Source organism: Trichechus manatus, unplaced genomic scaffold (assembly GCF_000243295.1).
Source record: "Trichechus manatus latirostris isolate Lorelei unplaced genomic scaffold, TriManLat1.0 scaffold00037, whole genome shotgun sequence".
NCBI lineage: Eukaryota > Metazoa > Chordata > Mammalia > Sirenia > Trichechidae > Trichechus > Trichechus manatus.
The window spans coordinates 6,797,178-6,812,928 of NW_004443973.1; the positions used below are offsets into that span (position 1 = coordinate 6,797,178).

The window sequence follows — 15,751 nt, forward strand, 5'->3', positions numbered from 1 at the left end:
TTTTTAAATATTGGATTAAGTGATAAATCGTGATACCCTTCAGAATTCTAATATCCTTCAATAATTCTTAAAGGTAAATTTAGTATATAACTTTAAAAGAGGGGGAAAAATCATTCTAAAATTGTACGCCTCTTGTTTTAAATTGCTTTGGTATATTCATCATCTTAAGAATTGAAAAACGCATTTCTTTAAACTAAATTTAATGGAGGGTTATCCAGATGGCAATGAATTAAAGGACCCAAGAAATAGGCAATGATCATATCTTAAAAGATTCATTCTTCCATTTATTTAACAATATTTATGGAGCACTACTATTCTGTCAGGAGCCTGGGTAGCACAAGTAGTTTGCAACTGGCTAATAATCTAAAGGGTGGCGGTTCAAACCCACCCAGTGGCTCCATGAAAGAAAGGTCTAACAATCTGCTTCTGTAAAGACTACAGGCAAGAAAACCCTGTGGAGCAATTCTACTTTAACATATGGGGTGCCATGAGTCAGGGACTGATTCAATGGCAGCTAACAACAACATTATTGATTTTCCATGCTCTAGATACTTACAATTAATTCTAAGGAAGAAAGTTTTCTCACCTTATCCCCACCTTCAACCTATCTACTCTACCCACTTAGCAGAAAAGAGTGGAAAGAAAGGTATATTAGGTAAGATCAGGACAAAACTGGGATGAAGAGGGAGATACAGTTAATCACTTAAAGAGGGGGAAAAAGAAAGATCTGTGCGATATATACGTCTCATACAGGTGAGAAAATAAGTATATGGGGGGAGGCTGTCATTCAGAATTATTTCCTGAGATCTGAATTAGAAACAAGTAAAAATGCAATAAATTTTTAGAATTTTTCTGACAGGTAAATGGCTATTTACTATTGAAGGAAACAAGAAAACATTAATGATCAATTCACAAAATAAGAAATAAAAATTATCAATGAGCACATTTTAAAAGTTTACATTCACCAGCAATTAAAGAAATACAAAATTAAAAGACAAAAAAAATTCAGTGAAACAAACATTCTCATATTACTAGTGGGGATGCCAACTGGTACAAAACTTCTATACAGCAATTTGGTTGTTAAGGACTTAAAAATGTATAAACTTTTTGATCTAACAATTCAAACTCCAGGAATTTATCCAAAAAAATAATTAAAGATGTATGCCAAAGAAATTAGTTCAGAGGGTTTTTCTCTTTGTTTTCAGTAAACTGAAATGGAAAACAATTTAAATGTTTATCAAAAGAGAATTGCATTAATAATGTCAAAACAAAAATCATATTAAGCCAATAACAGAAGTTGATAGAATTTCACTTAATAGACGATTTGCAAACTGGAGTAACACGTCAACTAAGGAGTCAAAGATTAAAGAACTTCCAAAGACTCTCATACCCCATGCTATCAACATTGCCACAGAAATAGGGTCAGAACAGTGTTTATGTATATAGCTGGGCTTCTAGTCTGACCTTGGAATTTCTGCACATAAATAATTCTTCAAAAGAGACCAATGCCTAAGGCAAATAGTCTTTACTAAGTTACTTACTAGGCTATTATTTGACTTAAAGGTGACTTTAGGAAACCAGTTTTCTCAAGGCTCAAAGTTCAAAAGAAGATCTCAGGTCACCACAATTCCATGGACCTCAGAAATCTGGATTATAGGAGAATTAAACTTTGTTTCTCAACAATTATCAGTAAAATAATTAAGCAGTCTTTCAAAATGATGGTGCAAACCTATGTTCATTTACATGTTGATAACATATAATTTAAAAAGCAGATTAAATACAGAATGATTCTTTTTTTTTTTTTTAATTAAAAGCTAGATATACACATTTGTTTGTGAGTATGCCTAGAAAAGGGTCTGGAAAGATGAATATGAACATGTTAAAAGTGTTAGAAGTAATTACATATATTTAGTATATATAGCATATCTGAATTTTTTGTACTTATATAATGAGTATATATTTTTAAAATAAGCGTATGTTTAATTGCTTAATTAAATTATTTGTATCACAGTTATGATTTAACAGAAGCATTTTCTTCAGAAAATTTTAAAAAATTAAATGCTCACTATATCATACTTTATTTCCTTTTGTTCTGTTCAGAATTTTTAGTTTGATTTTATCACTATAGTTTTGTTTTGGCTTTCTAACAGTGGAAAGTACAGCAAGGCACCTTTCATAGTAGCAATGGATTGGTGATAATGGGCACTGAGCTTCAGCTCTACAGCACCAGCATACCCCACCCATCCCACTGCCGTCAAGTTGATTCCGACTCATAATGACTCACAGGACAGAGTAGAACTGCCCCATAGGTAGGGTTTCCAAGCGGCAGCTGGTGGATTCGAACTGCCAACTTTTTTTTGGTTAGCAGCCTGAGCTCTTAACCACTACGCCACAGAAAGTTTAATCAGATATACTGAGGTAATCCTTTAGTGAAGAGATAAAAAATTCACTAAATCAAGAAATATTTAAGTTCAACTCTAATTAGCATTCCTTAAAATGACCTTGAAAACAAGTGGGGGCCAGAATTTAAGATAAGTTTATCACACTGTATACAGAAAGCACTTAAAACTTCTGAATGTTCAGACTATTATGTTAAAAACTGAGAGACTAAACAACTATCTTCAGCCTTTTTTCCAAACCAGGTAAGTCAGGTATTAGCATCATTACCTACTATACTTTAACTAAATATGCACTAACATTGACTATAGAAATATACTTACACCCTCAAAAAGATTAAATTTCTTTTCATGAGAGTTCTGTTAAGCCACTTAGATAAAAAGAGTATCAACTTTAGTAAAGTTTCCATAAAAGCAAGCAATGTAAATTAAGACAGTTTCAGAGGAACTATACATTGCAAAAGAAATTTAAGGTTAAAAATAAAATATGCTAAGTAATTACTAATGCAAAAAAATACATTAAGATGTATGTTTATAATTTGCAGCTCTTAAATCTCTCTCAAAAAATGATTAAAATAAACTATATGCTTCAGTAGTACTAAATGAAGCTGTCTATCAAATGTTTGCCTAACTCTGATAAAGATCTTAATAATCAATAGCAAAGGGATCAAATTCTCTCCTGAAACTGAATTTAATTCCAAAAAGAAAAAATGTAATTTGTTAATGTCCTCAATTAAAAGAAACAAACAAACACGACAATGTGAACATTTGAAAAATGTTCACAATATAACACTTAAAATGTCTTTAATTATTGGGTGTTAACTATAAAGAACCAATATATTTTATTAAAGATTTTATATTCCTATCGATCATAAGGATGAAAATGTTGAAACTTTAAATTTGAAAAGCAAAGCTCAACAGCTCCAGGTATAACGCTAGGAACATCACTCTAATAGTTTCATAAATTAAAGTTCTTTTAAACTACTATCAAAATAGCAAGGATTATGAAGCAACTACTACACACCAGGGACTCTTGATAAGAGTTTTCATTTTATGTCCTTTACACCTCATAATAATCCTATGTAGCGAATATCATTACTTTATTTTACAGAAGGAGTCACTGGGTGGTACAAACGGTTAATGTACTTAACTATTAACCAAAAGACTGGAGGTTCAAATTCACCTAGATGCACCTCAGAAGAAAGGCCTGGTGATCTACTTCAAATCAGCCACTGAAAAGCCTATGGAACACAGATTTACTCTGACACACACAGAGGGTCACTATAATTCAAAACTGACTTGATGGCAACTTTTTTTTTTTTTAAATTTTATAGAAAAGGATATGAAGTTTAGAAAAGTAAACCAATTTGCACAAGGTCAAAAGGCTAATCATTAGAAAAGCTACAAAGGGAACAAATAATACCTAATTGCTAAACAGGCTGCCCATATTTACACTACTATCACATTAATTCCCAGAGAACTGGCACTAGATTACCTAAAATAAAATAGTGTGCACATGAAACATTAAGCATCATTTTGCTACTCAGTAGAACATTTTCAATCAGGCTCTTCAAATCTATATAGAAAAAATTTTTTTCAGAAAAATAAATGCTGAATTCTTAGGCAACAGAGTATCAATGATGAGATCACATAAGTAAATGGACTATTATCATGGTAGCATTGAAGACTGAGTGTCTAAATGGCTTGTAACATAGTATTTATATACTTTAGAAATCAAATACATCTACAAAGTTTACATATTCGTCACCTGAAGAGTTGTTGTTGCTAGGTGCTATCAAGTTGATTTTCAGCAACCTGAGACACTCGTAAATAGTGACAACAGTTGCTTCTTTTAACTGCATCTATATATACTTAAACATATTTAAGGAGCTCTAGTGGTGCAGTGGTTAAGCTCTCGGGTGCTAACCAAAAGGCCAGTGGTTCAAACCCAACAACTGCTCTGCAGGAGAAGACGTGGCAGTTGGCTTCCTTAAAGATTACAGCCTTGGAAGCCCTATCGGGCAGCGTTAATTCTGTCCTATAAGGTCACTACGAGTTGGAATCGACTCAACAGCAATGGGTTTGGTTTTTGGTTTTGGTTTATATATATTTAACATTACTAGTTAGTCAAAAAGGGTATATTTTTTCAGAGCCTCACCATCCAATTCTTAATTTTTAAAGTCATTTAATCACTTTATAATAATCTCTGTATACTAATCAATTATTATATAATAATCAGAAAAAATTTACCAGGTCCTCAATATTGCCATAGATGTTCTTCTTCATGCCTGATGCCCGGGTAGATACCCATCCTCCCACAGTGCTGAATTCCAGGGAATCTGGTTCATGACCTGTACAATAACCACTTTCTTTAAGCTGAAAAACAAAAACGCAGTATTTCACTAGTGAAAATGGTCCCACTTCACACAGCACTCAACACATTAACCTTTCCTACTTAAAAAATTTCCATATGTCACTGGTATTTGGACTCATTAAAATCTGTATAGAAAAAGAAATACTCTTCCCATACTTGCCCAAAAAAAATACTTTTTAAGCTTTTGCTTTATAGAAGACTTTATAAACTAAAAAGTATGGGTCAAAAGACAGTTGTATAGGATCTCTAGTTTCTATAGGTTCACTAGACAGTCTCACTACTTATATCTTTTTGTTTAGCCAACCACCCCGTCTCCACTTTTTTCCCCATAAAAAGACAATTTAAATACTTATGGAGATCAGATTATGCTTAAGTAACTGCCAAATTCACCTAAACACTTTCAATAAATAAAGTACTTAATCTCCTGCTCTCCCTACCCTAATATAATATGCAGCAGGTCTGCAGAAAATCTGAGCAAATTGCCTGTACTTAATTCTCTCAAGGAGTCATGTGTTTTAATGTACAGCCATCTGGCTAGGTTTCCTGCATGTAATACCGTCATTTATTTGTGATGCAGATCATGCATTCCTGTACATTAGCCACTTGTTTCTCATTTTTCTATATTAGCTTGGCTTTGCCATCTGCATAGCACCTGAGGTTGAATGATGCCCTTTACTGAAACAACACCAAAGCCATTCCACTGAAACCATTTTAAAGACTCAGCCAGCTTGTGTCAAACATACAGACACCACCATCTGCATACCCACTCTCTACTGCACTCAAGCTCATCAATCTGTGTTGACCACTTTCATAGTTGTCCAGTTAGGCAACTGTTTCTATTTTTCAAATAAGCCAAGTAGAGATGTAGAACATGTCAGTTATATTTGTATCAGTGTATTTAAGTATGGTATGAAAGTTGTAATCCAAAATTTGAAAGCCCATTAGGTTAAATATAATTTATATAAGTTAATATAAATTTTCTACATTTTTTTGCTGTATCCCCATTCGATTTTCAAACAACAAATATTTATTGCCTACTACGTGCAGAGCTTTGGATACATCACTAAAACAATTAAACAAAAAAGATCCTAAATTGTGGAGCGCATGTTATAGAAAGAGAGGGGAACTAAAATTAACAATAAGATTTAAAGAGATATCAATTGCTACATAATGTATTTTTTTCACCAAATATTCAATATATTTATCTACTTTATTAGAAACTAATAATCACCCACATGTGTAAGTACCTTATATACGTGACTAAACATGTTAAAATGAAGATTATCAGACTGTTATTTCATATTTCTTCCTTAACTCATCCCCAAACAATCTATATTCACATTATTTACTCTAAAAAGAATACTGCTAGTCAGTTTTTCTGAAATAATTAGGAAGAGAAGAAGAGAACGCATTCATGGACTCCCTAAGATGTGCTAGGCACAAAGCAGGGAGTTTTCACATATTCTCATGACAAAACACACCTCCACATGATCTACACAGAAGAGGATCATTAAATGTACATTTAAATTATTTGTATCAGTACATGCAATATTAGATTTTACTGTTAACTTGCCTCTTATGTCTGGTAGGCTATTTCATTACCTTCTCTAATTATAAGTAGCTACAATGTGCCAGGAATTGTGTAAAGCAATGAAAAACAACGTAAGGGGGGAAAAAAGATACTCCCCTCCCCACACTCAGGGAGTTCTATCTAGTACACCAATTTCAATATACTTCTTTGTTAAAATTTAACTTTCTACTAGCTAAGTGTAGGTTAAGAACCTGGGTTTGAGACTTGACACTCACCTTACCTAGAAAATTTTCATACTGTGGTATCCTAATTCAGTGAGAAGCAATTCTTGGCACAGTAAGTACTTAATAAATGGTACCCATGACCATCAATAAGGTGTCCTGGTGGCACAGTGGTTAAAGCACTTGGCTGCTAACCAAACGGTCAGCAGTTAGAACCCAGTCGCTTATACCATTAGCTGCTAAGAAAAGTCTGCTGAACAAAGAAAGGTCCATAGATTTACTCATATAGTTAACTAAACATCCTTTTTTAATAAAATAAAACAGTCCCTCTGGTCCATGCTACTCTACATAAAAATAACAACTACCTTTATCAATCATTTACCGTGTACCATTAGGCTCTACAGGAACAGGAACTTTATCTTACTTCTGTATCCCCATTCGATTTTTAAACAACAAATATTTACTGCCTACTATATGCAGAGCTTTGGATATATCACTAAAACAATTAAACAAAAAAGATCCTAAATTGTGGAGCTTATGTTATAGAAAGAGAGGGGAACTAAAATCAACAATAAACGTAATGAAATTATACGGAAGTTAGAAGAAAACGACAATGGAAAAAATTAAAACTAGAGCAGGAACTTCCACCTGCACCCAAGATAGAGTGAAAAGGACAGGAGTTACCCTCCTGCCTCACCAAAAAAACCCACAAATATAAATATATATATATAAATTTAAGAAACTAAAGTTTTCAAATACCAGACATGAAGTATAAAGTAACAAATACAGTGATCCGCAACAGAAAGCCAACAAAGGAGGTGAGCGCTACAAATGCCCCAGCTCTGTGTCTTGAGAGTGTCTAGGCTGCAGCATGGGGAAAGAGAATCTAGGCAGAACTCAGCAAACACGCCACACCGATGAGATGGATTTAGGAGTCACAGGAAACTAAGGCATCTAGAGATCACAGGAGAAAGTACCAAAAAGGAAAGAGCAGCACACAGAGAAAAACCCGGAGATCCATAGACGGTCCTCCTTGAATTCAGCACAGGCAAGGGAGGAAACTGCCCAAAGTCAGAGAAAAACATAAACCAAAAGGATTAGAGAACAATGCAGTCACTCAAACAGGGTATGAAACGGTACCTGTTCCCAAAAGCCAAACTGGAAATACTCAATTTACAAACGATAAAATCTTTAACACTGCCTCAACAAATATGTTCAATTTTATTCCAGTTCTTTGCACCTTAGTATATATAGAATACTCAAGAAGCTCATGTCTCAGTAATGAAAAAAAAGTTAGTTCTAAATTTGCCTAGCAAATCATAAAGCAAGACCTAAAAGGATCAAACTGTTTCCAAATAACTGCATCTCAGAAAAAAACTCAAGAATATTTATAGAATAGTAAAATATCCAAGACCCAACAAGATAAAATTCACAATGGCTGGCATCTATTAAAAAATTATCAACCATACAAAGAAGCAGGAAAATGCAACCCATAAAGAGGAGAATAATTATTATGAAGAGAATAATCAAAACTGATTCAGAACTAAAATGCTGTTGTTGTTGCTGTTGTTAGGTGCTGTCAAGTTGGTTCCGACTCATAGCGACCCTATAGGACAGAGTAGCACTGCCCCATAGGATTTCCAAAGAGTGGCTGGTGGATTCGAAATCTCTACCTGTGGTTAGCAGCCAAGCTCTTAACCACTACGCCACCAGGGCTCCCAGAACTAACATAATTGTTAAAATTAGCTGACAATGACATTAAACGTTATTATAACAATATATTTGTATGTTCAAAGAGTTAAATAGAGACCTAGAAGACATAAAAGGATCCAAATAAAACATCCAGAGATGAAAAGTATAATGTCTGATATGGGATTAAAAGCAGGATATATATAAAAAAAAATTCGTCAACTTCAAGACATAGCAATAGAAACAAAACCAAAACCAAAAAAAAAAAAAAAAGGTGAAAAGAACAGTAGTGAGCAGTGGGACGATTTCAAGCAGCCTAATACATAAGTAAATAGAGTCCCAAAAGGTTGTGGGAGGGAGGATATTTGAAAAATAACAGCCAAATTTTTTCCAAATTTGATAAAAATTATAAACCCACAAATTAAAGAAGCTCAACAAACCCCAAGCACAAGAAACATGAAGAAAACTATACCAAGGTCCATCATAATCAAATTGCTCAAACCACTGATAACAAGAAAACATAAAAAGCAGTCAGAGAAAAAAACTTATGTTATATACACAGGAACAAACATAAGGATAACTCAGATTTCTTGTCAGAAACAACAGAAGTAACAAGATAATGGAGGAACATCTTTAAATTAAAAAAGAAAAACCGTCAGTCTCTAATTTTATAGTCAGTAAAAATATCTTTAAAAAAACAAAGATGAAATAAAGACTTCTGAAAACAAAAGAAGAATTCACTACCAGTAGAGCTAGACTAAAGACATGTTAAAAATAGTTCTTCAGTTTTTAAAATGTTGATTTTGAAACGTCCATTAGATATCCAAGCAGAGATATCAACTAGGTAGCTGGATAGACTGTCCAGAGTTAAGGAAAGAATTTTGGGATGATAATATAAATCTGGGAGTCTTCAGTATATAGGGGGAATATTCAAAGCCAGCTGCTTTTAAATAAAGCAGTCACGGGCTCAATAAAAATGAACTGAATGAATCAAAAGTTCTAAGCACTTTACAGTATTAACTATTTCATCCTAACGAAAACCTTATGAAGTACGAATTATTATCCACATTTTATAGAAGAAGAAATGAAGGCACAGAGTTTAGTAACTTGCCCAAGGTCACATAGTTAGGAGGTATATTTGAGGATTGCTTTAATAGCTAATGGCTAATGAAATATTTTCAAAAGGCGGGTTCCTAAATAAAGAAAAGTAGTGTGAAGTTATTAGTTAGACTGCCCATGTTGTTGTTATTGTTAGGTGCCATCAGGTCGATTTTGACTCGCAGCAACCCAATGTGACAGAGTAGAACTGCTCCATAGGGTTTCCTAGGCTGTAATCTTTACGGCAGCAGACCACAAGGTCTTTCTCCCACGGAGCCGCTGAGTGGGTTCAAACCATCAGCTCGGTAAACAGCCAAGTACTTAACTGTTTGCACCACCAGGGCTTTTTGATGCTGCCGGCGGGTGGGGGAGGCATTAGAATCATATCCTCAGACTATTAGCAAATGAAGTGTAGTCAAAGATTTAATAAGCCTAAAAACAAATTCCAAAAATCCATAATTAACATGTTCATGACATCCCTTAAATTTTATACATATTAAAAGCAAAAACTCGTTGCCATCAAGTTGATTCTGACTCATAGTGACCCCATAAGACAGAGCAGAACTGCCCTGTATGATTTCCAAGGAGCAACTGGTGGAGTCGAACTGCTGACCTTTTAGTTGGCAGCCTGAGCTGTTAACCACTGTGCCACCAGGGCCCCAAAAAAGCAAAAGTAATTACATATTAAAGAGATTAAAATCTGTGCTACCCAACTACTATATCTGTGTCATTTTAAAACATCTAGAAAGAAAAACTATCTGGGACATTCTAAGCTGGCTACCTCAGCTGAAGTACACACTGAAGGACACAAGTTTAATGAGGAAGAAATGGAAATGGGATGAATACAGGTATAGAAACTATACTATAGTGTACTAGAGGCAAAAAAGGAAGTTCTATATTGCCATTTAGGGAAATGAACTAGTAGGTAAAATATCTGAAGTTCCTAGTCTAGGAAAATGTCACTTAAATTTCAAGGAAATATGTTCCTTGAATTTTAATTCTAACCTTTCAAAAAAATGAAAACTTGGAAAGGTTAAAATACTACATCAAATGCTATAATAAAGGATATAAAATTGGAGACATGAAAGGCCATCCTATGTGTTATAAAAAAATTGCTGTGTTGATAATACCTCATTCAGGCATAACGGAAGACTAATACAGAATTTTTTAGAAGTTTTTCATTAAATACTCTGCCCACTGAAGTTCATTATAACTATAATAATTAACAAATCTAATTACTCTGACATATAAAACCTTACTGAAAATCTTTAACACTGCCTTAACAAATATGTTCAATGTTATTCTAGTTCTTTACATCTTACTGTATTAAAAATACAGTAAAATTAAAAATAAAAATAAAGATAATAATTTAATAATTTTTTTCAAAGCCCTTCATTCACAATTGATCACAAGCAGAACAACTTCAAGCAACTGGAGGCAGGTACTACAATAAGAAAAAAATTCTGACGTCAAGAAATGAGGATATAAACTATCCAAGAAAACACTGCCTAACTGAAGACCAAGATTTTCTCCTATGGTTTATGTACAGTTCAGGTAAGAGAATGCTTCATATTTTTGCATATGGATAGCCAATTGTTTCAGCAGCATTCGTTGAAAAGCTTATCATTTCTCTCATTTCATTATCTTTGAGCTTTTGTTGAAAATCAACTGACTATGTATGTGTGGGTTTATTTCTGGGCTCTCAATTATGTTTCATTGGCCTATACGTACATTCTTATACCAATATCACACTGTCTGGATTACTGCAGCTTTATACTAACTTTTGAATTGAGGCAATCAACACATCCTCTAATTTTGTTCTTGTCTTTCAAATTGTTTTGGCTATCTTAGGGTCTTTGCATTTTCATGCAAGTTTTAGAGTTGGCTTTTCAAATACAAGAATGTATGCCGCTATTTTGCCAGGAAGTGCACTGAATCTATAATTACATTTGTGAAGAAGTGGCATCTTAACGATACTGAGTTTTCTAATCATACGCATGATAATCTATTTAAGTCTTATTTTGTTTCTCTTAGAAATGTTTTGAAATTTTCAGTGTGCAGGTCTTACACTTTTTTATAGTTAGATTTATTCTTAAATATTTTATTTTTTGATGCTACTGGGAATCGAATTATTTTAATTTCATCCCTTCAATATTCATTGGTAGTATATAGAAAGAGAACATTTTGCATATTCATCTTGATACCCTGCGAAACTCACTTATTTTGTAAATTTCTTATAAATTTTTACATATGCGATTATGCCGTCTACAATCTGTACATCTTTAATTTCTTTTCCTTTCTAGATTCTCTATTACAACGCTACACAGAAGTGGTGAAAGTGGACGTCCTTGCCTTGTTCCCAATCTTAAGGATAAAGCATTCTGTCTTTCACCATTAAGTATGATGCAAACTGTAGATTTTTTATTATATTAATATGGTATATTACATTAATTTTCAAATGTTAAACCACCGTTGTTTTGCTAGAACTACATTTGGTTATCGTATATAATCCTCTGTATATCATGCTAGATTCAGTATGCTAATAGTCTGTTAATGATTTTTACACCTATGAAATACTGTTTTCTTTTTATGCAATTTGTCTTTGGTATCAGGATAACACTGATCACATAGAATAACTTGGGAAGTGTTCTCTCCTCTCTTATTCTGAAAGAGCTTGCAGAAAATTGGTATTACAGGCTGCTCTTGGGTTACAAAAGGGATCCATTTCTAAGTTCATCTTTAAGCTGAATTTGTGAGTTGGAACAGGTACATACAGTTCTTATTTAGCATCAAATGTTTGTCTTAGTATATAGTATATATTTTACCTTTCTATGCATATACAACACTTAAGAAACGCTTCCAAACTGCACAATGTTTTCATGAGGGTCACAAAGTAGTGTGTGCATTCATTATTGCAAACCATTGTACATATTTAACTCATATTTTAATATAATAGGCTTTAATGGCAGTTCGTTCTTAAGTACGAGTTGTCTGTAAGTCAGACGTTCGTAACCCCGGGACTGTCTGTATTTCATCCTTAAATATTTCATAGAATTTACCAATGAAGGCTTCAGGACCTGGGCTTTTCTTTATGGCAAGATTTTTAAATTATCAATTCAATTTCTTTACTTGATGTAGGTCTATTCAGGTTTTCTATTTTTTTTTTCGATTTTGTTTTTTCTTGAGTACATTTTGGTAACTTGCGAATTTCTAGGAAATTAGTCCATGTCGCCTAAGTTGTCTACAATATTGGCATTAGTGTGGTTCTTAATATTTCTTATAATCCTTTTAACTTCTATTGGATCTAGGTAAATATATCCTCTTTCACTCCTGAGTTTGTAAATGTGTGTGTTCTCTTTTTTTCTTCTTGTCCAGCCTAGCTAAAGGTTTACTGATGTTGTTAATCTTTCAAAGAATCAACTACTGGTTGACTTTATCTATTGTTGATCTATTTCTTGCTGATTGACTTTTTTGTCGTTATAAAATGTATACTAAATTTATACTAATAATACTTTAATATTTAATACTTTATTATATTCCCTGTCTTAAAATTCCTTGTCTTAAAGTCTTTTTTATCTAATATTAATATAACTACCACAGCTCTCTTACACTTACTGTTTGCTTGGTGTATCTTTTCCACCCTTTTGCTGTCCATCTATTTAAATCTTTGAATCTCAAGTTAGTCTCTTTAAAAAACACAGATGGATTTTCTTTTAATCCAGTCTGATAACTGTGCCTTTTGAATGGAGTAGTTAGTCCATTTACATTTAAAGTAATCATCACTGATATAACTGCATCTATGTCAGCCATTTTTCTATTGTCTCATGCCTTTTTTGTTCCTGTTCCTCGTTTACTGCCTTCTTTTGTGTTAAACAAACATTTTTAGTATTTCATTTTAATTTTTTAGCTTTTTATTTACTTATTTTAAAAAGTTTTAGTGGTTGGTCTATCTCAGGATAATATCGACTTAATGCTGGTAAAATATAGTAATGTTGTGCCAGTATAGCTCCATTTCCTCTCCTTCCTTTGCGCTCTGATTGTTATATATATAACATCTGCCCTGGTGATACAGTGGTTAAGAGCTCAGCTGTTAAGCAAAACGGTGGCAGTTCGAATCCACCAGCCGCTCCTTGGAAACCCTAGGGGGCAGTTCTACTCTGTCCTATAGGGTATCTATGAGTCAGAATCAACTCAATGGCAATGAGTTTGGTTTTATATGTTATAAAACCAACAAATGTTGTAATTCTTGCTCGATGCAACTTTATGGTTTTTACAGACATTAAGAGAAGTACATAGAAAAATGCTGTTGAATTGTTAGCTGCTGTTGTGTTGATTCCAACTCAAAGTGACCCCATGTGTGCAGAGCAGAACTGCTCCATAGAGATTCCTTCAGAAACAAATCACCAGGCCTGTCTTTCAAGGTGCCTTTGGGTGGGTTCGAACTACCAACCTTTTGATTAATAGTCAAGCACTTAACCATCTGCGCCACCCAGGGACTCCAAATAGAAAAATAAACACTTCATGTTATGCATGTATGTAAGTGTGTATACTTTTTCATATTTACCTACACAGCTATCATGCTCAATGTTCTGCACTCCTTCCTTTGCATCTGAGTTATCCTCTGGTGTTATCGTTTTCCTTTCAGCCTTAAAGAGTTCCTTCAGAATTTTCTGTAGGACAGTTTTGCTAACAATAAATACCCTGCTTTTTTAAATCTAGAAATGACTTTATTTCACTTTCATTTTTGAAGTCTACTTTCACAGTGAAAGTCTTAGTCATCTAGTGCTACTATAACAGAAATACCACAAGTGGATGGCTTTAACAAAGAGAAATCTATTTTCTCACAGTCTAGCAGGCTAAAAGTCCAAATTCAGGGGGTCATCTCCAGGGAAAAGCAGCCTTCTCATCAATCTTCCCCCAGACTAAGACCTACTCCGTGCAGGGACACCGGGTCCAAAGGACGTGCTCTGCTTCCAGTACTATTTTCTTGGTGGTATGAGGTGCCCCATTCCCTGCTTGCTTCCCTTTCCTTTCATCTCTTGTAAGACAAAAGGTGGTCCAGGCTGCACCCCAGGGAAACTCCCTTTACACTGGATCAGGGATGTAACCTTAGTAAGCCTGCTACAATCCCACCCTAATCCTCTTTAACATAAAATTACAATCATAAAATGGAGGACAACCACACAATACTGGGAATCATGGCCCAGCCAAATTGATACACACATTTTTTGGTGGACATAATTCAATCCATGACAACTATAAACAAAATTCTTGGTGGACAGTTTTTTTTTTTTTTTCCTTTTCATTCGTTTAACACTTTGAATATGTCATTTCACTGCCTTCTGGATTCTACTGTTTCTCATGAAAAGCAGTCATTAAGAGTATTGTTGTTCCCCTGTATAAGCTGTTTTTCTCCTGCTGCTTTCAAGATTTTCTCTTTGTCTTTCAGCTGCTTGATCCTGATGTCTAGATGTGGTTCTCCGTGTTTATTCTACCTGGGGTCCCCTGAGCTTCTCAGATCTACACATTAATGTTTTTCACCAAATTTGGAAAGGTTTATGCAATTATTTCTTCAATTTTTTTCTCCCTCTTTCTATCTCATCTCCCTCTGGTATGTCCATTACATGTATGTACTGCATGATACTGTCCCACAGAATTTTAAGGCTCTGTTCATTTACCTTCAAACATTTTTCTGTTCTTCATACTAGATAATTTCTACTAATCTATCTTCAAGTTCATCAATTCATTCTTTTGCTCTCTCCAATGTGTTGTTGAGAACAACTAGTGAATTTTTCATTTCCATTATTGTACTTTTCAACTCTAGATGTTCTATTTGCTTCTTTTCTATAGTTTGTATTTCTCTATACAGATTCCCTATTTGTTGACTCATGCTCACCACATTTTTCTTTAATGCTTTTAATACAGTTTCCTTTAACTCTTTAAATGTATTTGTAATAGTTGTCATGAAGTCTTTTTCTGCTATACCCAACATTTGGGCCCACTCAGTTTCTACTGATTCCTTTTTTTGCTGAGTATGGGTCCCATTGTCCTTTTTTTTTCCTATGTCTAGTAATTTTTGGTTGAAAATCAGACATGTTGATTTATACATTTTAGCACCTTTATATTCTTATTTTTCAGTCTGGCTTCTCAGAGTTACCCATATGTCTGCATAGCTTAGTGTTCAGCTAATAACTTGGGCAGAGGTTGTGCCGTAACATTTTAAAGCCCATAAGGCTCTACTCTCTGCCAGTTAATCCATACAAATAAAGACTGGGGAAAGCATTCAAAGTTGTAGTCAATTCTCAAATTTCCCTTGGTTTTCACTTTTTACCAGGCTCTCTTGGGTCTCCCTCGGGTATACATAGTTTCACAGTTAACCAGGGATGCGTGGAGAGCTTATCTCAGTCTTTCAAAGACTCTTATTTCCAGCATTTTTTCAACA

General features: G+C 34.1%; 1 protein-coding gene across 3 annotated transcripts in view; it reads right to left on the minus strand.

Annotated features, from left to right (window-relative positions):
* Positions 1-15,751, minus strand: part of AGPS (alkylglycerone phosphate synthase) — a 174,637-nt gene that overhangs the window by 85,859 nt on the left and 73,027 nt on the right. For all 3 annotated transcript variants that reach the window (XM_004375472.3, XM_023730536.1, XM_023730535.1), the window contains exon 9: positions 4,647-4,772. In XM_004375472.3, coding sequence (XP_004375529.1) covers positions 4,647-4,772 — 126 coding nt within the window. The remainder of the gene's footprint in view (positions 1-4,646; positions 4,773-15,751) is intronic.